The sequence below is a fragment of the Balaenoptera physalus genome (assembly GCF_965194825.1).
Source record: "Balaenoptera physalus genome assembly, chromosome: 13".
Lineage (NCBI taxonomy): Eukaryota > Metazoa > Chordata > Mammalia > Artiodactyla > Balaenopteridae > Balaenoptera > Balaenoptera physalus.
This window is the reverse complement of record NC_138892.1, coordinates 39,077,322-39,099,533: the sequence shown is the minus strand read 5'-3', so window position 1 is coordinate 39,099,533 and position 22,212 is coordinate 39,077,322. Positions and strand designations below refer to the sequence as shown.

General features: G+C 37.6%; 1 protein-coding gene and 1 long non-coding RNA gene across 5 annotated transcripts in view; one reads left to right on the top strand and one right to left on the bottom strand.

Moving 5' to 3' along the window:
• PTPRQ (protein tyrosine phosphatase receptor type Q) overlaps positions 1 to 22,212 on the top strand; it is a 285,457-nt gene that overhangs the window by 12,741 nt on the left and 250,504 nt on the right. For all 4 annotated transcript variants that reach the window (XM_082418813.1, XM_082418812.1, XM_082418810.1 and 1 more), the window contains exons 6-10: positions 310 to 524; positions 3,929 to 4,118; positions 4,226 to 4,531; positions 6,115 to 6,390; positions 9,802 to 10,071. In XM_082418813.1, the coding sequence (XP_082274939.1) occupies positions 310 to 524; positions 3,929 to 4,118; positions 4,226 to 4,531; positions 6,115 to 6,390; positions 9,802 to 10,071 (1,257 nt within the window). The remainder of the gene's footprint in view (positions 1 to 309; positions 525 to 3,928; positions 4,119 to 4,225; positions 4,532 to 6,114; positions 6,391 to 9,801; positions 10,072 to 22,212) is intronic.
• LOC309640469 overlaps positions 1 to 22,212 on the bottom strand; it is a 183,425-nt gene that overhangs the window by 93,757 nt on the left and 67,456 nt on the right. The gene's annotated exons all lie outside the window — the stretch shown is intronic.

Genomic DNA, 22,212 nt, shown 5'->3' with positions numbered 1-22,212 from the left:
GAAAGGAAAGGTAACTTAAAGTAATTTAGAAAGAAAAACATCTGTAGTTTTGTGTTAAGTTATAATTGGATGATAATTCTGCATAATTAATTCTTACAGCTACTTAAAACTGTTTTAGTTGGTGGTAATTCATTTACTACTTGAATAATGACAGTTTTAGCACTTTTATTGGTTTGGGAGAAACATAGGGAAAGTGCACAGTTAATACTATGAGGTTTTCACAGTTAACTTATGTAGATGTTAAGAAATGTAATTATGAAATGCTATATTGCTGAATCCATCTTTAACAAAGCATTTTTCTTTTGGTAGGTTCATGTTCACAGGGATGGGTAGCATTAAAAAATAACTGTTATAGAATTAGCAAAGAGAGTAAGCCATGGAATATAGCCCAGCAACATTGTAAGTTATCTTTAATTTCTGCACACCTTGTGGATATAAAAAATGAAGAGGAAAAAAAATTTATGTTTTCACATCTCAGGTCAAAGAATCAAATAATCATATGGACTGGTCTTAATGATTTGAAGGTCAGTAGATATAAAGAAATATGTATATTGTGATAAAACTGTTTTATCTATATTCATTGATTCATTGATTCCTTCTTACTTTCATTCATTCAGTAAGTATTTATTGAGTACTTTTTTTTTAAAGATTTTTTTTGATGTGGACCATTTTTTAAAGTCTTTAGTGAATCTGTTACAACATAGCTTCTGTTTTATGTTTTGGTTTTTTGGCCACGAGGCATGTGGAGTCTTAGCTCCCCGACCAGGGATCAAACCCACACCCCCTGGACCGCTAGGGATGTCCCATTTTTGAGTACTTCTTATAAGCCAGACACTATTTCTCTTTTTATTTTTCCAATCTCTCTCTGTTTTAGAGTAGTCATCGGTTCACAGAAAAATTTAGGGGAAGGTACAGAGGTTTCCCATATACCTCCTGCCCCCAGGCATGCACAGCCCCCCATTAGTGACCTCCCCCACCAGAGTAGTAACTTGTTAGAACCCCTGGACCTACACTGGTACGTCATTATAGCCCAAAGTCTAAGGTTTACATGATGATGCACTCTTGATGGTGTTCATTCTGTGGGTTTGGACAAATATAAAATAATATGTATCCATCATTTTGGTGTGGTACAGAATATTTTCACTGCCCTAAGAATCCTCTGTACCGTGTCTGTTCATTCCTTCCCCACCTCCTTCAATCTCTTTTGTAGGCATTTATTTCTTTACCTAATTTCTCTTTCGTTTTGGTCTTTCCCAGACCCCTCTTAAATTCATTTGATTCATCTTATCTATTTCTTCACTTAATTTACTACCTAAACCAGATAGTCTCAAATGTTTATCTAGTCCACTTTCGTCTTATGACTACCAGACACCTGTCTAATTTTCCTCTACTTATCCCTTTTGGAATTTTCCACGGACACTTCAACATGGCTAAAACTGACTTGTTACCTCCTTCCCATCAAACCTGCTCCGCTTCCTCTATTTCTCACCTCTGTGAACAGTACCATAATATGGACCCCAAAACATGGAGGTCTTCATTTTATTTCTTTCACTGTAGACATCCAGGTTTATGAAGTTCAGTTTCACTAAGAGAGATTCAGAAAGATCTGAAGATTTTAGTCAATACCAGTGAAATAAGGAATGTGTGACATTTTTCTCCCCAAATTCCTAATACTATGGAACAGCTAATGAAATCTCATTTTGGTGAACGTTTCGTAGGAAAACTTGAGACCTAACACAATTATCTGTCTAGTCTGTGTTTTCTTCTTGATGATCCATTTACTTTTATTTCCTGTCATTCAAAAATAAATCTATTCTCCATGAGATATGCTGATCTCTAGTGACCCAAGGCAAATTCTCTCAGTTTGATACCAATTTTTCTTTGGAACTTTGCATAAGCTTGGGAGAAACTATTGACAATCTTTGATTGCATTTTCATCATCCTCTTAATGAGCTTCCTTTATCTTTTAATAGGAAGTGAATGAAATTCTAATAAAGCTTCCTCAAACCACAGTTCATCTCAGAAGTCCCCCTCCCAGAGTGCCAGTGTCTTTCCAAGTAGGCCAGTGAGTGTATATATAGTTGTTTCCTGCTGTTAGTTATGGTGGTTATAAACTGTTTAAATTAGAATGTTCTCTTCCAATAGTTATGGTTCCTGGTTTCTGTTATAAAGTTAGGTCACATGGTCATGACAGCTAAAGTGAGGCTCTCAAGGCATCCTCGTGGTTGCTGTGAATTTTTCTAAGGTGTCTAAGATACAGACTCTGCTTCAAGATTCTTAAAAATAATTTGGGAAGCAAATGAAACATCAAAGTAACTATTAAAAAAAAAAAAAACTTCCTTTGTAGTAATAACTGAGTCCTATAGTGTCTCCTAAGTGCTAAGCGCAATTCTATGTGATTTACTTGTATGACGTAAGAGGAAATTGGGGCACATGTGGACAGGCATCAGAGTCTGATCTTAACCACTGTACTCTACGACCTCTGCATGAAGCTGGTCTCTTGAGGTTGACATCAGAGTTAGCTGCTGGGTCTTAATCCTTGTGGTAGATTAAGAAAGTAATCACCCCTTTAAGTAAACCCATGCTGAGTAAGTGTGAATTTGTTATTGGATGCCAAGGATAAAGACTGTCTTACTCATCATTGCATTCCCAGCTTCCAATTGGGATCTTGCCACTCAGTAGGAACTTAATGAATGAAAGATTAGTAGTTTCTTTATTCTACTTTGGGAGGGTTACATAGGTAAATCTCACTGAGTTCTCACAACAACCTAATGAGATAGGCAGTATCATTATTCTCATTTTATAGATAAGGAAAAAACTCAGAAAGATCCTGGGTCACATAGCAAATAAATAGCCATGCCAGGCCTTGAACCTGTATCTGTTTGACCAACCCTCATGCCCTAATCACTTGACCATACTGCCTCTGAGCCTCTGAGCCTCTGTTTTCAAAATGGCAGTACAGTATATGCAATAAAGCAGACTCTTTGAGCAAACGATACTCCTCCATTCTATTTGGTGAAATTGAAATGTACTGTTTTAAAATCTCTTTAGGAGGGAGCGGGTCTCTTTAGTCCTCACCCAAGCAACTAGCTTGGCACCATGCTTGATGTTGGGGATAGTGTCATAATCACAATACGGACATAGTCTCTGTTTCACCGAGCTCATTATAAGAATTATATTTGTTTTCGAGGTGCTGTTATGTGCCTGGCGTTTTACATACGTATTTTCTAAACCTGTTGAGAGAGGTCTTCTCTAAACCATGCAGAGTAGTCATGATTAGTTCCATTGCATAGGTGAAAACATTTCATTTCTAAGAGGTTAGCAGTTATCTGGGAGTAGATAGTAAGTGGCAGAAATACTGATTAGAATCCAGATATATCTTTGAAGCTTCTATTTTTCCTACTCAAGGAGAGTAGCCGCGTGACTATCTAAAGATAGATTCATTACCCGTGAGAGTTGAGGTTGATGATATTCACCAGTGGCATCCTTAGTAGAAAGGTAACAACAACCTCTTCTGATGCTTAAGACTTACTTGTTGACTTGAAACAAAATAACTAACATCTAAGGAATAACGGGTCTGTGCCTGGCATTGTGTTGAGCCCTTCACATGCTGCACTGCCTGTGATCCTCACAACAACTTAGATGTAGGTTCTATCATTGTACCCATTTTATAGATGAGAAAATAGAGGTTTAATGTGAAATTTAGCAATTCTGAAGACATGGCTAATGAGTGAATGCAGATGAACTCTGTCTGCAGCTCAGAATCTTTATCATGAAGGAAATCCACATAAAAATGTGAAACTGGTTGATGATTTAACAGTCTTAGAAAATGTTATAATATAGATGTGTCTAATAAAAATCTTATACACATATTTGAAGACATGACACTTTTCCTTTAAATTGGCTTAATTTGTACATCTTATTACAGAAAGAAGGTCATCTCACATGGACAGATGGATCATCTTTTGGTCTTAAGAAAAATGAAATTTTTTCTTTTCCACTGCTACCCAAGAATGAAACAGATTGCTACATTTTACAGCAAAATGCAACTGGATCAAACTATTTCTTTACAAGATTTTTCTGTTATGTTCCCTTGCCATATATTTGTGAATATGAATGTAATTATTTTATTAGTATTCTTATACTCACACATCTTACTCTTTTATTACTTTAAAGACAGAATTACAATTTCTAATAAAAATAATTCTCCTTTATATTTTTTCAGCACCTTCTCCACAGGAAAACCTTTTATTTTATGTAAAGGATGTTGGAACAACTGAGGTTGTATTCAGTTGGAATAATTTGAATGGTTGGAATAATTTGAATAACTGGCTGAAACTGGGGTATAAAATTATCATTAAATATTATTTAGATTATACAGAAGAACAACATTTTGAAAGCGTGCCCCCAAATACTACAGAAAAAGCAATTACCCAACTGTCTCCTGGCCGTGTTTACAGATTTTTATTCTCTGCAATAAGTGAATGGGAGGCAAAGACTACTTTAAGTCCAGTATTCATTGTTGAAACATGTAAGTTACAAGACATCTGAAAGTATAATTTTTCAAGTATTTAATATCATCATTAGCACATAATTCCTGAGGGTCTGCTATTTTCTCATAACATTCTGGGAAATCTCTCTCTTTAACCATTTTAGGTTACAATGAATCTGTTTACGTGTTTGGCTTTCCTATTAAATTAAACACCCAGAAGGACAGGAACTGTATCTTATTTGTTTTATAGTACCAACTAGACTGGTGTCCAGTTCATAGTAGATAATCAGTAAATTTGGGGAAAGCTGAATTTTCGGTCTGTGCCAATAGCAGGAGATAAACAGACATGCATCCCAGACTTTAAGGGACTTACAATGGAGAGAATTAGTAAGGAATAAAATTAAATGCAAATAAAACTGTATAGAAAAATATAATTACCTAAATTCCCATTCAGTGGTGCATTTGATAAATGCTTTCTAGAATTCAGAAGGTGGGTGATGGGAAGACTCGTGGAAAGGAGAGGCTTAGATTCACACTTGAAGGAAGAAAAGCACGTTTTGAGCAAAAGTGTGGAGATAGGAATTTGTAGGAAAAGAACAGTGTGGATTGATTGGAGATCCTCAGGCATGAGGGTGAAATCAGTTTGACTGGTAGGTGGTGTCAGATTTGGGCATGCCAGGGGTCTCTGTCATAGATGGTTGGACTTGACCTTAGAAACAAAGGAAATCCATGAAGACTATAGTTTCTAAGACTTGTTTTATCTTTTACAAACACTTTTAATGCATTCTTTCCCCTTTTGCCTTTTAAAAACTGTTTTAATGCATTATTTCACAGTCTTTATCTCAACCTTTGGAGTAGCTATTTAGAAATGAAAAAACTGAGCTTCAGAAAGGTTAAGTAAACTGACTAGGTTAACATGCTTTGTTAAACCACACAGGAGTCCAGGAACCCAGATGGTCTTGTTTTAACTCTCCAGCTATTGCTTCTAAAGAAAGAATCAAAAAGAATGTGCGTGCATATCTGTGAGTTGGGAGGGTAGGGAACAGATATAGGTTTGAGACTGATACGTGCAAGGTGCTGTTTTAAGAAAATTAATCTGGAGGGATTAACTAGGAAAATCACTGGCACTGGATGAAACAGTTTGGAGTTGGGAAACATTTCTGTAAGAGGATGAATGCCTGAGTTCTGGTGATGTTGGGAATGAAGAATAAATAATATGAAGTCCCTGCCCTCTGGTCTGACAAGACAAGTAAAAGACATATATAATGTATGATCACTGAATGCCAGAAGTACCATTGTGGTGGTGCTTGTAATAAAATTGATTGAACAGTAGTGTGTGTCAAACAATTTGCCAAGTGGTTTACCCTCCTTATCTCATTTAATCTTCATAATTACTCCTATAATTCCCATTTTATAGTAAAAAAAAAAAAAAAACAAAAAAACCGAGGCTCAAGAAAATAATTTACTCAGGAAGTTGGAGATATAAATTGGTGCAGGGCTCAAATCCAGTGTTCCTTTTCTCTCCAAATTAGAGTATCATGGAAGTACTGAGAAGTGAGAGATTACTCTCCAAACCATCTCACTAGTATAATGTATTTTTCTGGTTTCTTTTCATCTACTAGGTCCATTATCAGCCCAAAATGTCACAGTTACTCATGTGACCCCAACGGAAATATTTTTACACTGGGATGCTCCAGATCCTGTATCTTTTCACCATTATTTTGTGGCTATTTTGGATGTTGTAAACAATAAATCAGAAGAGGTGTTTGTTGAAAAATTCAACACATCAACAACAATTGGGAATCTAAGATCTTTCCATCATTATCTGATCTATCTATTCAGTGTAGCAGAAAGAGGAACTTTAAGCTGCTTTGAGAAACCTATTTCAGCCATTACAGGTAAGTGTGGGCACGTTTTGCCTTTTGATCAAAAATACAAACTGCATATTTAGAAATACTGTTTTGCCAAAATTTAATTGTGTCGATCCTTTCATAGGTACAAATAATCGGGGTTGAACATTTGTTTGGATGTTGAATCAATGCTAAGCATGGGTTCTAAAGACTAAATTCATTTAGATTTACATGAACCCCTTAAACATCTGCGTTGTTCCTCCCAGAGTTCCTAGAAGACATATTTCGTATCATAGCCTTTGCTGGAAAATAAATTATCTTAAGAGATGAAGATTAGTCCACCCAGTTCTCTTTAACAGCACTAGATCCAACAAGTAGATCTGCACATTTAATGTTTACCTGGTCCTTCTTTCTTTCCTCACGCAGTGTTATGAGTTGACCTCTAGGGGGCAGTGTCATCCCAGGACTTGGCAAATGCATTTCTAATCTCACCTCCACATGGCAGTTTTTGAATCACTGTCTAGAATATAATCATTAAAGTACTCTATCTTTTAATTAAGCATTCTATTTACCCCATTAAGTATAAGTCAATCTTTTTTGAAAAGCGAAAACACTATTTATGAAAGTACATAACTAAGCACATTTTGGCAGTATATCCCTGTGTGTGTGTTAACACGTGTATTGTCTGTGCATGTGTATTTCACATGTCTGTATGCAAAGTTCTTTGAAATTTCACCAGCTAAAATTTAAATGCACTAGAACTGAGGGAGGAGGAATGGAAAACTTGCACGTGCACAGACGTAGATTAATTAACCTTCTCATATTTGCCGGGAATACTTGGGATTCTTTGAATAACAATAATAAATTGTAAAGTAAGTAATAAAATATATTATTTCATGCTTACTGAATGCAAATGCTTAAGATACATGCATTCACTGTTGCACATCCTAATCAAAAGTATTTTTCCAGTTGGATACTAGAGAGCAGATGCTTTCTCTTTTCTGAGCTCAGAGCATCTGTCAATTGGTAAATGCTTGATTGACTCCCTTACACTTTAGGGAGGTGCTTTCATTTTTAACTGACAGGCAGACTAGGAGGATTTCTCAAAGATTCATTAATTTTGAAGTCACATTAAAATCTTCCATGGTAGATGCAGAGAAATTGACATCTTCCTGTACTAATGGTGGGAATGTACAGTGGTACAGTGATTTTGTAAAGCAGTTTGACAGTTTCTCAAAAATTTAAACATAGTGTTATTATATGACTCAGATATTCCTCTCCTAGTTATATATCCAAGAGAATTGGAAACAGTTGTTCACAAAGGAAACTTTATATGGATGTTCATAGCATATAGGCAAAACATGGAAACAACCCTAATGTCTATCAGTTGATGAATAGATAAACACAACATGGTATATCTCTACAGTGGAGCATTATTCAGCAATTAAAAAGACTGAAGTACTGATACATGCTACAACATAGATGAACCTTGAAACGACATTAAGGAAATTAGTTACATAAGACCACATGTAGTATGATTCAATTTATATGAAATCCATAGGCACATCCATAGCGACAGTAATTAGATTAGTGGTTGCCAAGAATGGGAAAAGAGAGAAAGAAGGGAGTGGTGGGTGACAGCTTGTGGGTATAGGGTTTATTCTGGGGGTGATGAAAATGTTCTAGAATTAGATAATAGTGATGCTTTCAAAACCTTGTCAATACATTAAAAATCATTTAATTATATACTTTGAAATGGTGTTTTGGGTACCTGAATTAAGTCACAATAAAGCTTTAAAAATAAAAAATCTTCCATGGTATGTACCTATTTGTTTAATAGAGGGACAGGAGAAAGGTACATGTGAGTCTGCACATTTAATTATGTCATTTGCTATGTATGTTGACTCTAAACTGACACAGCTGTGCATGTCTAGGATTTAGTAATCCAGTGCTCTTACTTTCCTGAGGTTGAAGCAATATGCATTGTTTTCATTTGTTATTCACTCACTAGATTGTTTTAGTGTCAGGAATTGCAATGGGTACTAGAAATGCAAAGATGAATAAGACAGTATCTACCTTCAGAGAGCTTACATATTAATGGAATGAGGCAAATTTTCAAAAAAGGATGATGCTGTATTATAATTGCTATCATATGGCTTATGCTCTCGGTACTGTGGGAGCATAGAGAGGGGTCAATTAACCCAGACTCGGGGTACAGGGATGGCCGTGAAAATCTTCCTGGAGGAGTGATGCACTGAGTCACGAAGGAAGAGTAAGAGTGAACCAGGTGGGAGTGGGGAGGCAGAAGGATGTTGTGAGTAGGCCAAACAGCATGTGCACAGACAGTGAAGACCACAGAAGAGGCATCTATCTAGCCATACCCGGGAAAGCCAGAGAAGGCTTTTTGATGAGACTGACAACTGAACATTAGGAAATGGGGAGTACGTTGGCATGGCTAGAGGACAGGGGAAATGTAGTGAGAGTTTAGAAAATGTAAGCTAGGCACACAACATGAAGGGCCTTGATATAGAGAGTATATTTTATTCAATAAAATCTAACTCTTCTGGGTTAATGGATCCTTTGAGAATGTGGAAAAAATAATGGACTTTTCTCCCATAAAAATGCACAGGCATGGATAGAAAATTCTTTGAGTAATTATAGGACTATAACAGACTCATAAGTTTTGTAGGTATGTAAGAAAAAAATATCTGAAGCTGTTTCACCATGGAATCTTGTAAACAGTTTTTCTAATTGGACTATTCTGGCATTTTCTGATAATTTTATATACATAATCAGTTTCAACACCTAAAGTCAGTCTGGCTCCAATTTTGTGAATTGAAGGTATGGAATGAATAGACTATGGGTCTGACCCAGAATATTTTCCTGAGAAATTAAAATGTAGTGTTTAATTGTGTTGCTAAGGAGGTGAACTTCAAAACAGATTAAAAATCACCTTATAGTTTCTGAAAACAAAGTAATTTTGAAAATCATAGAGAATTCTTTAAAGATTATTTAAAGTAAACTGTTGAACAGCTTAAAATTGCATAATTATCCTTATAGACATGAACTAATGATTGATCATTGTACCTGAGAACTATCAAAAGTTTAGGGGAGGCATGTAACACAAGACAATGAGACTAAAAGGAAGGCATTACAATGTCCAGAGAATTGTATAGTAGTGAAAATCCCCAGGCCTGATATTCAAATAAATTGTGTAAGGGGATAAGCCAAAGTTTTTTCTTTGGTTATTACAAAAGAGTATCAAGAAAATTCTCCAATACTTGCATAGTAATCACAAAAACATATTTTTCTCTTAAGTCCTTTTCAAGACATGGTGACATGAGGATTTGTTACATTTTAAACATGAATTAATATTGAACTGAGATATTTTTACTCAATAGCATGAGTAATGCTGACAATAAACTAAAATGTATGTATCCATTTATCTATTTCTCAAAGGTATTAATCCACCTCAGAAAGTTTATGCTAAACTTGAAGATGTGGGAGAAGACAGTATAATTCTTCAGTGGGGATCCCCACAAGACGGCCACGAGGTCTACATTCAAATCGAATCCATATCAGATAGAAGAGAAGTCAGGAAGCTTTTTGTAAAGGATGCTAATAGAGTCAAGGTTGATCACTTAATCCCTGGAATGACATATGACATTGGAATGGCAACAGTAATGAATGGGAACTTCAGCGAGCTGGTCACTATTCAACAAACTCTAAGTGAGAATCAAGTACTTTTCATTCTTAACAGATATTTGCTGATTTGGGGGTATTGTAAAATAGTTTCTGAAAGAGGCCTCTGGTAGCAGGTTTTATCTTTTTACAATAAATAGATTGTTAGTGTGCTTCAGGATCTGGAGCAATTCGCATCTCTTGTAGCCTGAAAATGTCCTGTGCTTGTATAAAGGCAGCATTGTTTATGATTAAGATCCTAAAGCCACACTACCTAGGTTTGAATATGGGTTCCGCTATTTGAGTAACCCTGGGCAATGTATTCAACCTGTTTATGACTCAGTTTCCACATTTGTAAAGTGGGAGAAAATAATAGTGTGTGTTTCATAGGTTGTCCTGACAATAACTGATTTAATAAATGTAAGGACTTAGAACAGTGCCTGACATATAGCTGGATGTGTTTATAATTTTTATTGCATCCACAAAGGCATGCTGTAGCACATTGGATGGAAATATTAACAGTGTATAAAAGGTTTAGGACTAACAAAAATTTTCCATTTTCTTTCTCAAATAAAATTAATATACTCAATAAGTAATTATTGAAAATTTAATGAGGAAGAAAGAAAAGGAAAAAATGAAAAGTAAATACATGAAATAATGTTTATAGATATTTATAAATTATGGTAAATATTAAGAAGGAAGAGAGAAAAGTGATGTCAGAGAGTGTCAACTGAAATAAAAACATAAAGCATAAGAACAGTGAGTTTCAGTTTCATTTGGGGATCTTAACTGAGGACTGTAGCCTGGGAGACAGCCTCTCAGAGAGCATTGAGGAACTGCTCCAGAGAGGGAGGGGGAGAGGCCAGTATAGCATATGTGATTTTTGGCTAAGAGGTACATGCAATCAAGCATACATCTTGGTAGAAGGTTACTGCTAGTCACGAGGAACAGATATATCTCAGTTAATGATTTTAGTGCTTTTCTAAGTATGGGAAGATGTAAGAATATGGGCTCATAAAAATTTTTCCGGAAATATATCTAACTGCTTAAGGGCCTGTTTTGCCTGTTTTCCCAAAGCACAGCGTGCTTCATCCTATTCTTTATCCTGAATTCCTTTCAGGGTGTATTGTAGGTCAGCGACTGCAGTGGCTAATGACTTAATCCTGGTGTAACAGTATGACAAGTGACATTCCTTGTTTTACAAGAGTAATTGAAGAGGGATGGAGGGTTCTACTGGAGATGGGCTGTAACAGAAGGAGTTACATTTGAATGGAGGCTTAAACCGTGAGAAGGTGCCAGAGCAGAACAAGATGGAGGAAGGGTACCTTAGGCATGAACAGCTGGCATGAAGGCTGTAAAACAGGAAAAAGCTTGGTGTGTCTGAGAACAAAAAGGCCAGGATAAGTGTTGTGTAAGGAAGAGGGAGAAGGGTAGAAGGAAATGATATTGGAGAGGTAGTCAGGGGTCAGAGCACATAGAGCTTGGAGGCCATGCTTTTTTTTTGGATAAATCTCGACATTATTATTTTGAGGAACAGAGCAAGTTATAGTATATATACAGTATGTGTTCATTTATACAACATGAAGAGCATGCGAAATTGGACAAAGTCAGGCATACAAATTTAATTTTTAAACATATGAGGAAAAGTGATGAAGTAATAAACACACAACTCAGGGAGGCAGTCCTTTCTGATAGAAAAGGGAAGCAATGGAATGAAGGAAGTTTACGCAAATGAATTCAAAGTAATGATAATTTTTTGTTTACTTAAATTATGTAGTAAGTAGATGTTCTTCGTACCTTATGTATCAGTCATAAATATTTATTTGTATATTCTTAGCATTAAATAACAATAATTTAAAGTTGTTTAATCTTGAATGCCACTGTGTGCATCTTTGAAAATTGGGGTTGTGCAAAAAGACCCAAACCCCTGCAGAGAGAGGAGGCTGGAAGGATGAAGATATTTGCCCTTCAGTTGTTGAGTATAACAGCACTGACAGCACTAACTTAATGGAGCTCATGGATAGCAACCAATTTAAAACAATTTTATTTGAAAATTTGTTTCTTCAAACACTTTTGCAGCAAGAAAATTAAATTTGTGTGAGAATGTTGAACAGAGACAGAAGAGTAGTCAGTCAAGCAGAGTGACATTGTCATTGGTCCATAATTACACTTGTTATCCAAATCTGACTATATTATCTCCTCTTCAGTACTCATAGTCTGTGCTCTTTATTACATATAATATTAATGCTACTTATATACTCATATTAAAAATTAATAACATTAAATGTTTACTATGTTCCAAGTTCCTTTCTAAATGCTACATGTAAGAGCTCATTTTATCCTCATGGCAACCCCATGAAGTATTATCAACACTTTAGCAAATAGAAAATTAGGGCAGCTCTTTGAATCCAGGAGACTTAACATTCTATTTACTAATGCATTTGATTTTGGCAATGATAATTAGCATTTTTAAAAATTTATTTATTTATTTTTTTTCACACAAACACACTGTATTTTATTTTTACAAGAGATAAATAGACTGACACCAAGCATTGTAAATGGATGACCACAACAAAAGCAACAATTATTGCAATTACCAAACACGAAACACACTCATGCTATGTCATAATATTGACATTCAGTCCAGTAATCCTCCACTGTAACAGCTCCTTTACTTTGCAGTGAAAATTGATTTGTATATTCTTTGCCTCTGAGTCCTTGTGGGATTTTTTTTTTTTATTCAAACAGAAAGTCACAAAAATTATAATCATACTCATCAGTTCACTCAGTCCCATTAATTAATTTTTTTTATCTTGATCTTTTGTTAGCACTTTTATGAGTTCATCAGTTTTTCATTAGAGTTCTGAAAATGCTTATTCATTCAGTTCAGCAGTACAGTCAGTTACCAGAAACCGGTACTTGTCAGAGTCTTTTCCATGAATTCCTTGAAGATGAAACCCTTTTATAGGAACATATTTGCAAAAGCATCAGAGTACACCCAGAACTGTCTGTAAATGACAAGACTTAAAAATGACCACGGTTAAAGATTTGATGAAAGTTCATAATAATGTAATTGACAAGGAAATTTAGTTATTTCTGAGATATACATTTTAAAGTAATAGTAGAATTATGACATAACATTATACCAGAATATATAAGATTTTTAGAAATTTCATGTAATGTCTGAAACATTTATATTAACATATTTCCATACAAATAACCCAATGAAAGTTTAGTATTAGTTGTTTTGTTTGTTTGTTTTTATACTGCAGGTTCTTACTAGTCATCAATTTTATACACATCAGTGTATATATGTCAATCCCAATCGCCCAATTCAGCACACCACCATCCCCACCCCACTGCAGTTTTCCCCCCTTGGTGTCCATATGTCTGTTCTCTACATCTGTGTCTCAACTTCTGCCCTGCAAACCGGCTCATCTGTACCATTTTTCTAGGTTCCACATACATGCGTTAATATACGATATTTGTTTTTCTCTTTCTGACTTACTTCACTCTGTATGACAGTCTCTAGATCCAACCACGTCTCAGCAAATGACTCAATTTCGTGATTTTTTATGGCTGAGTAATATTCCATTGTATATATGTACCACAACTTCTTTATCCATTCGTCTGTCGATGGGCATTTAGGTTGCTTCCATGACCTGGCTATTGTAAATAGTGCTGCAATGAACATTGGGGTGCATGTGTCTTTTTGAATTATGGTTTTCTCTTGGTATACGCCCAGTAGTGGGATTGCTGGATCATATGGTAAATCTATTTTTAGTTTTTTTTTTTTAAACATCTTTATTGAAGTATAATTGCTTTACAATGGTGTGTTAGTTTCTGCTTTATAACAAAGTGAATCAGTTATACATATACATATGTTCCCATATCTCTTCCCTCTTGCATCTCCCTCCCTCCCACCCTCCCCATCCCACCCCTCCAGGTGGTCACAAAGCACCGAGCTGATCTCCCTGTGCTATGCAGCTGCTTCCCACTAGCTATCTATTTTACATTTGGTAGTGTATATATGTCCATGACACACTCTCACCCTGTCACATCTCACCCCTACCCTTCCCCATATCCTCAAGTCCATTCTCTAGTAGGTCTGTGTCTTTATTCCCGTCTTGCCACTAGGTTCTTCATGGCCTTTTTTTTTTTTCCTTAGATTCCATATATATGTGTTAGCATACTGTATTTGTTTTTCTCTTTCTGACTTACTTCACTCTGTATGACAGACTCTAACTCCATCCACCTCATTACAAATACCTCCATTTCATTTCTTTTTATGGCTGAGTAATATTCCATTGTATATATGTGCCACATCTTCTTTATCCACTCATCTGTCGATGGACATTTAGGTTGCTTCCATGTCCTGGCTACTGTAAATAGAGCTGCAATGAACATTTTGGTACAAGACTCTTTTTGAACTATGGTTTTCTCAGGGTATATGCCCAGTAGTGGGATTGCTGGGTCGTATGGTAGTTCTATTTGTAGTTTTTTAAGGAACCTCCATACTGTTCTCCATAGTGGCTGTATCAATTTACATTCCCACCAAGAGTGCAAGAGTGTTCCCTTTCCTCCACACCCTCTCCAGCATTTATTGTTTCTAGATTTTTTGATGATGGCCATTCTGACCGGTGTGAGATGATATCTCATTGTAGTTTTGATTTGCATTTCTCTAATGATTAAGGATGTTGAGCATTCTTTCATGTGTCTGTTGGCAATCTGTATATCTTCTTTGGAGAAATGTCTATTTAGGTCTTCTGCCCATTTTAGGATTGGGTTGTTTGTTTTTTTGTTATTGAGCTGCATGAGCTGCTTGTAAATCTTGGAGATTAATCCTTTGTCAGTTGCTTCATTTGCAAATATTTTCTCCCATTCTGATGGTTGTCTTATTTTTAGTTTTTTAAGGAACCTCCATACTGTTCTCCATAGTGGCTGTATCAATTTACATTCCCACCAAAAGTGCAAGAGGGTTCCCTTTTCTCCACACCCTCTCCAGCATTTGTTGTTTGTAGACTTTCTGATGATGCCCATTCTAACTGGTGTGAGGTGATACCTCATTGTAGTAGTTTTGATTTGCATTTCTCTAATAATTAGTGATGTTGAGCATCTTTTTTTTTTTTTTTTTTTTTTTATGGCTGTGTTGGGTCTTCGTTTCTGTGCGAGGGCTTTCTCTAGTTGCGGCGAGTGGGGGCTACTCCTCATCGCGGTGTGCAGGCCTCTCACTATCGCGGCCTCTCTTGTTGCGGAGCACAGGCTCCAGACGTGCAGGCTCAGTAGTTGTGGCTCACGGGCCCAGTTGCTCTGCGGCATGTGGGATCTTTCCAGGCCAGGGCTTGAACCCGTGTCCCCTGCATTAGCAGGCATATTCTCAACCACTGCGCCACCAGGGAAGCCCTGAGCATCTTTTCATGTGCTTCTTGGCCATCTGTATGTCTTCTTTGGAGAAATGTCTATTTAGGTCTTCTGCCAATTGTTGGATTGGGTTGTTTATTTCATTAATATTGAGCTGAATGAGCTGTTTATATATTTTGGAGATTAATCCTTTGTCCGTGGATTCGTTTGCAAACATTTTCTCCCATTCTGAGGGTTGTCTTTTCATCTTGTTTATGGTTTCCTTTGCTGTGCAAAAGCTTTTAAGTTTCATTAGGTCCCATTTGTTTATTTTTGTTTTTATTTCCATTACTCTAGGAGGTGGATCAAAAAAAGATCTTGCTGTGAGTGATGTCAAAGAGTGTTCTTCCTATGTCTTCCTCTAAGAGTTTTATAGGGTCCGGTCTTACATTTAGGTCCCGAATCCATTTTGAGTTTATTTTTGTGTATGGTGTTAGGGAGTGTTCTAATTTCATTCTTTTACATGTAGCTGTCCAGTTTTCCCAGCACCACTTATTGAAGAGACTGTCTTTTCTCCATTGTATATCTTTGCCTCCTTTGTCATAGATTAGTTGACCGTAGGTGCGTGGGTTTATCTCTGGGCTTTCTGTCTTGTTCCATTGATCTATGTTTCTGTTTTTGTGCCAGTACCATATTGTCCTGATTACTGTAGCTTTGTAATATAGTCTGAAGTCAGGGAGTCTGATTCCTCCAGCTCCGTTTTTTTCCCTCAAGACTGCTTTGGGTATCCGGGGTCTTTTCTGTCTCCATACAAATTTTAAGATGATTTGTTCTAGTTCCGTAAAAAATGCCATTGGTAATTTGATAGGGATTGCGTTGAATTTGTAGATTGCTTTGGGTAGTATAGTCATTTTCACAATATTGATTCTTCCAATCCAAGAACATGATATATCTCTGCATCTGTTGGTATCATCTTTAATTTCTTTCATCAGTGTCTTAGAGTTTTCTGCATATAGGTCTTTTGTCTCCCTAGGTAGATTTATTCCTAGATATTTTATTCTTTTTCTTGCAGTGGTAAATGGGAGGGTTTCCATAATTTCTCTTTCAGATTTTTCATCATTGGTGTATAGGAATGCAAGAGATTTCTGTGCATTAATTTTGTATCCTGGTACTTTGCCAAATTCATTGATTAGCTCTAGTAGTTTTCTGGTGGCATTTTTAGGATTCTCTATGTATAGTATCATGTCATCTGCAAACAGTGACAGTTTTACTTCTTCTTTTCCAATTTGTATTCCTTTTATTTTTCTTCTCTGATTTCCGTGGCTAGGACTTCCAAAACTATGTTGAATAATAGTGGACATCCTTGTCTCGTTCCTGATCTTAGAGGAAATGCTTTCAGTTTTTCACCATTGAGAATGATGTTTGCTGTGGGTTTGTCATATATGGCCTTTATTATGTTGAGGTAGGTTCACTCTATGCCCACTTTCTGGAGAGTTTTTATCATAAATGGGTGTTGAATTTTGTCAAAAGCTTTTTCTGCATCTATTGAGATGATCATATGGTTTTTATTCTTCAATTTGTTAATATGGTGTATCACATTGATTGATTTGCGTATATTGAAGAATCCTTGCATCCCTGGGATAAATCCCACTTGATCGTGGTGTATGATCCTTTTAATGTGTTGTTGGATTCTATTTGCCAGTATTTTGTTGAGGATTTTTGCATCTATATTCATCAGTGATTTTGGTCTGGAATTTTCTTTTTTGTAGTATCTTTGTCTGGTTTTGGTATCAGGGTGATGGTGGCCTCATAGAATGAGTTTGGGAGTGTTCCTTCCTCTGCAATTTTTTGGAAGAGTTTGAGAAGGATGGGTGTTAGCTCTTCTCTACATATTTGATAGAATTCACCTGTGAAGCCCTCTGGTCCTGGACTTTTGTTTGTTGGAAAAATTTTTTTTTTAATTAATTAATTAATTTTCATCTTTTTGGCTGTGTTGGGTCTTTGTGTCTGTGCGAGGGCTTTCTCCAGTTGCGGCGAGCGGGGGCCACTCTTCATCGCGGTGCGCGGGCCTCTCACTGTCGCGGCCTCTTTTGTTGCGGAGCACAAGCTCCAGACACGCAGGCTCAGTAGTTGTGGCTCACGGGCTCAGTTGCTCCGCAGCATGTGGGATCTTCCCAGACCAGGGCTCGAACCCGTGTCCCCTGCATTGGCAGGCAGATTCTCAACCACTGCACCACCAGGGAAGCCCTGTTGGAAGATTTTTAATCACAGTTTCAATTTCATTACTTTTGATTGGTCTGTTCATATTTTCTGTTTCTTCCTGCTTCAGTCTTGGAAGGTTATACCTTTCTAAGAATTTGTCCATTTCTTCCAGGTTGTCCATTTAATTGCCATAGAGTTACCTGTAGTAGTCTCTTAGGATGCTTTGTATTTCTGTGGTGTCTGTTGTAACTTCTCCTTTTTTATTTCTAATTTTACTGATTTGAGTCCTCTCCCTCTGTTTCTTGATGAGTCTGGCTAATGGCTTATCAATTTTGTTTATCTTCTCAAAGAACCAGCTTTTAGTTTTATTGATCTTTGCTGCTGTTTTCTTTGTTTCTATTCCATTTCTTTCTGCTCTGATCTTAATGATTTCTTTCCTTCTGCTAACTTTGGGTTTTGTTTGTTTTTCTTTCTCTAGTTCCTTTAGGTGTAAGGTTAGATTGTTTACTTGAGATTTTTCTTGTTTCTTTAGGTAGGCTTGTATAGCTATAAACTTCCCTCTTAGAACTGCTTTTGCTGCATCCCATAGGTTTTGGATCGGTGTATTTTCATTGTCATTTGTCTCTAGGTATTTTTTGATTTCCTCTTTGATTTCTTCAGTGATCTCTTGGTTATTTAGTAACGTATTATTTAGCCTCCATGTGTTTGTGTTTTTTACGTTTTTTTCCCTGTAATTCATTTCTAATCTCATAGCGTTGTGGTCAGAAAAGATGCTTGATATGATTTCAATTTTCTTAAATTTACCGAGGCTTGATTTGTGATGCAAGATGTGATCTATCCTGGAGAATGGTCCATGTGCATTTGAGAAGAAAGTGTAATCTGCTGTTTTCGGATGGAATGTCCTATAAATATGAATTAAATCTATCTGATCTATTGTGTCATTTAAAGCTTGTGTTTCTTTGTTAATTTTCTGTCTGGATGATCTGTCCATTGGTGTAAGTGAGGTGTTAAAGTCCCCAACAGTATTGTGTTACTGTCGATTTCCTCTTTTAGAGCTGTTAGCAGTTGCCTTATGTATTGAGGTGCTCCTATGTTGGGTGCATATATATTTATAATTGTTATATCTTCTTCTTGGATTGATCCCTTGATCATTATGTAGTGTCCTTCCTTGTCTCTTGTAACATTCTTTATTTTAAAGTCTATTTTGTCTGATATGAGTGTTGCTACTCCAGCTTTCTTTTGATTTCCATTTGCATGGAATATCTTTTTCCATCCCCTCACTTTCAGTCTGTATGTGTCCCTAGGTCTGAAGTGGGTCTCTTGTAGACAGCATATAGATGGGTCTTGTCTTTGTATCCATTCAGCAAGCCTGTGTCTTTTGGTTGGAGCATTTAATCCATTCACGTTTAAGGTAATTATTGATATGTATGTTCCTAATACCATTTTCTTAATTTTGGGGGGGTTTGTTTCTGTAGGTCCTTTTCTTCTCTTGTGTTTCCCACTTAGAGAAGTTCCTTTAGTATTTGTTGTAGAGCTGGTTTGGTCGTGCTGAATTCTCTTAGCTTTTGCTTGTCTGTAAAGCTTTTGATTTCTCCATAGAATCTGAATGAGATCCTTGCCGGGTAGAGTAATCTTGGTCGTAGTTTCTTCCCTTTCATCACTTTAAGTATATCATGCCACTCCTTTCTGGCTTGTAGAGTTTCTGCTGAGAAATCAGCTGTTAACCTTATGGGAGTTCCCTTGTATGTTATTTGTCGTTTTTCCCTTGCTGCTTTCAATAATTTTCCTTTGTCTTTAATTTTTGCCAATTTGATTACTATGTGTCTCGGTGTGTTTCTCCTTGGGTTTATCCTGTATGGGACTCGCTGTGCTTCCTGGACTTGGGTGGCTATTTCCTTTCCCGTGTTAGGGAAGTTTTCGATTATAATCTCTTCAAATATTTTCTCTGATCCTTTCTCTCTCTCTTCTCCTTCTGGGACCCCTATAATGCCAACGTTGTTGCGTTTAATGTTGTCCCAGAGGTCTCTTAGACTGTCTTCATTTCTTTTCATTCTTTTCTCTTTAGTCTGTTCTGCAGCAGTGAATTCCACCATTCTGTCTTCCAGGTCACTTATCCGTTCTTCTGCCTCAGTTATTCTGCTATTGATTCCTTCTAGTGTAGTTTTCATTTCAGTTATTGTATTGTTCATCTCTGTTTGTTTGTTCTTTAATTCTTCTAGGTCTTTGTTAAACATTTCTTGCATCTTCTCGATCTTTGCCTCCATTCTTATTCCGAGGTCCTGGATCATCTTCACTATCATTATTCTGAATTCTTTTTCTGGAAGGTTGCCTATCTCCACTTCATTTAGTTGTTTTTCTGGGGTTTTGTCTTGTTCCTTCATCTGGTATATAGCCCTCTGCTTTTCCAACTTGTGTATCTTTCTGTGAATGTGGTTTTTGTTGCACAGGCTGCAGGATTATAGTTTTTCTTGCTTCTGCTGTCTGCCCTCTGGTGGTTGAGGCTATCTAAGAGGCTTGATTGGAGGCTCTGGTGGTGGGTAGAGCTGACTGCTGCTCTGGTGGGCAGAGCTCAGTAAAACTTTAATCCACTTGACTGTTGATGGGTGGGGCTGGGTTCCCTCCCTGTTGGTTGTTTGGCCTGAGGCAACCCAACACTGGAGCCTACCTGGGCACTTTGGTGGGGCTAATGACAGACTCTGGGAGGGCTCACTCCAAGGAGTACTTCCCAGAACTTCTGCTGCCAGTGTCCTTGTCCCCACGGTGAAACAGAGCCACCCCCCGCCTCTGCAGGGGACCCTCCAACACTAGCAGGTAGGTCTGGTTCAGTCACCCCGGGGTCACTGCTCCTTCCCCTGGGTCCCGATGTGCACACTGCTTTGTGTGTGCCCTTCAAGAGTGGAGTCTCTGTTTCCCCCAGTCCTGTCGAAGTCCTGCAATCAATTCCCACTAGGCTTCAAAGTCTGATTCTCTAGGAATTCCTCCTCCTGTTGCCAGACCCCCAGGTTGGGAAGCCTGACGTGGGGCTCAGAACATTCACTCCGGTGGGTGGACTTCTGTGGCATAAGTGTTCGCCAGTCTGTGAGTCACCCACCCACCAGTTATGGGGTTTGATTTTACTGTGATTGCACCCCTCCTACCGTCTCATTATGGCTTCTCCTTTGTCTTTGGATGTGGGGTATCTGTTTTGGTGAGTTCCAGTGTCTTCCTGTCGATGATTGTTCAGCAGTTAGTTGTGATTCTGGTGTTCTCGTAAGAGGGAGTGAGAGCACGTCCTTCTACTCCGCCATCTTGGTTCCAGAGGCCATGCTTTTGAGTTTGTTCTGAGGGCAATGAGAAGCCATTGAGGGGTTTATGCAGGAGAGTGACAAGGTGACCCATGTTACAAAAATGTCTCTCCTGATATGTGCAAAGAATGATTTGTATAGGGGTGAGAGTGGAAGTAGGGAAACTGGGTAAGAGGGTGTTGTAGAATATAGGCAAAAGATTATGGTGGACACGATGGGGAAGTGCAGATGGAAAATAGGAGACAGACTATATTATGGAAGTAAGAAGTCTGAGCTTTCACACTGGAGTGCTTGTGATAAGTAAGGGAGAAACTGGGGTTTTGACTTGGCTAATTTGGGTGGATAGTGGTGACTGTGAGGAAGGAAAGCTCACTGGACCTCACAGGCCTTTTGGCTAACAAAAAGGGCAGCCTGATGGAAAAAGTGAATTGGTTCAAAAAATTGTGTCTTAGCAGGGTCCGTACTCAACCAGCATCAGGTCTTCCTGTTTTAACTTCCAAAGACTAAACCTAAATTTAGTTCCATAACTTTCAAGCTTAAATTTTTGAGAAAACCTACCTAAAGATAAATATCATAGGAAACAGTTGTGAAAAAGGAGACAACTAAGAAAGAGATATTGCTAAAAAAAAAACTATTTCATGTCTATTAAACGACCCAATGCAAATTTATAGTCAGAACAAAAGTACTAAAATTAAAATGCATAAGTGGAAAATGAACTGTAGTCTTAGAGCCACCAATCATTACCAGTTATTACCAGTATGAGGTTAGATTTTCCCCATATTGTCTCAGGGCCTAGGTCTTTGCTCCACAAGATTTAAATCACTGAGTGTGTGTATGTGTGTGTGTGTGTTTGTGTGTGTATATATATATACACACTTTTCTTTTAATATTTTAAAATTTTATTTTATTTTATTTTTTAAATTTTTGGCTGTGTTGGGTCTTCGTTGCTGCGTGTGGGCTTTCTCTAGTTGCAGCAAGCGGGGGCTACTCTTCGTTGCGGTGTGCGGGCTTCTCATTGTGGTAGCTTCTTTTGTTGTGGAGCATGGACTCTAGGTGCGTGGGCTTCAGTAGTTTCAGCACTTGGGCTCAGTAGTTGTGGCACGCGGGCTTCAGTAGTTGCAGCACGCGGTCTCGGTAGTTGTGGCTCGCAGGCTCTGGAGCGCAGGCTCAGTAGTTGAGGCGCACAGGCTTAGTTGCTCTGTGGCATGTGGGATCTTCCCGGACCAGGGATTGAACCCGTGTCGCCTGCATTGGCAGGCAGATTCTTAACCACTGTGCCACCAGGGGAGTCCCCACTGAGTATATTTTTAAATTGGTTTTCATCTCTAAAGTTCTATTCTTCTTTGACTGTAGGGAACTTAGC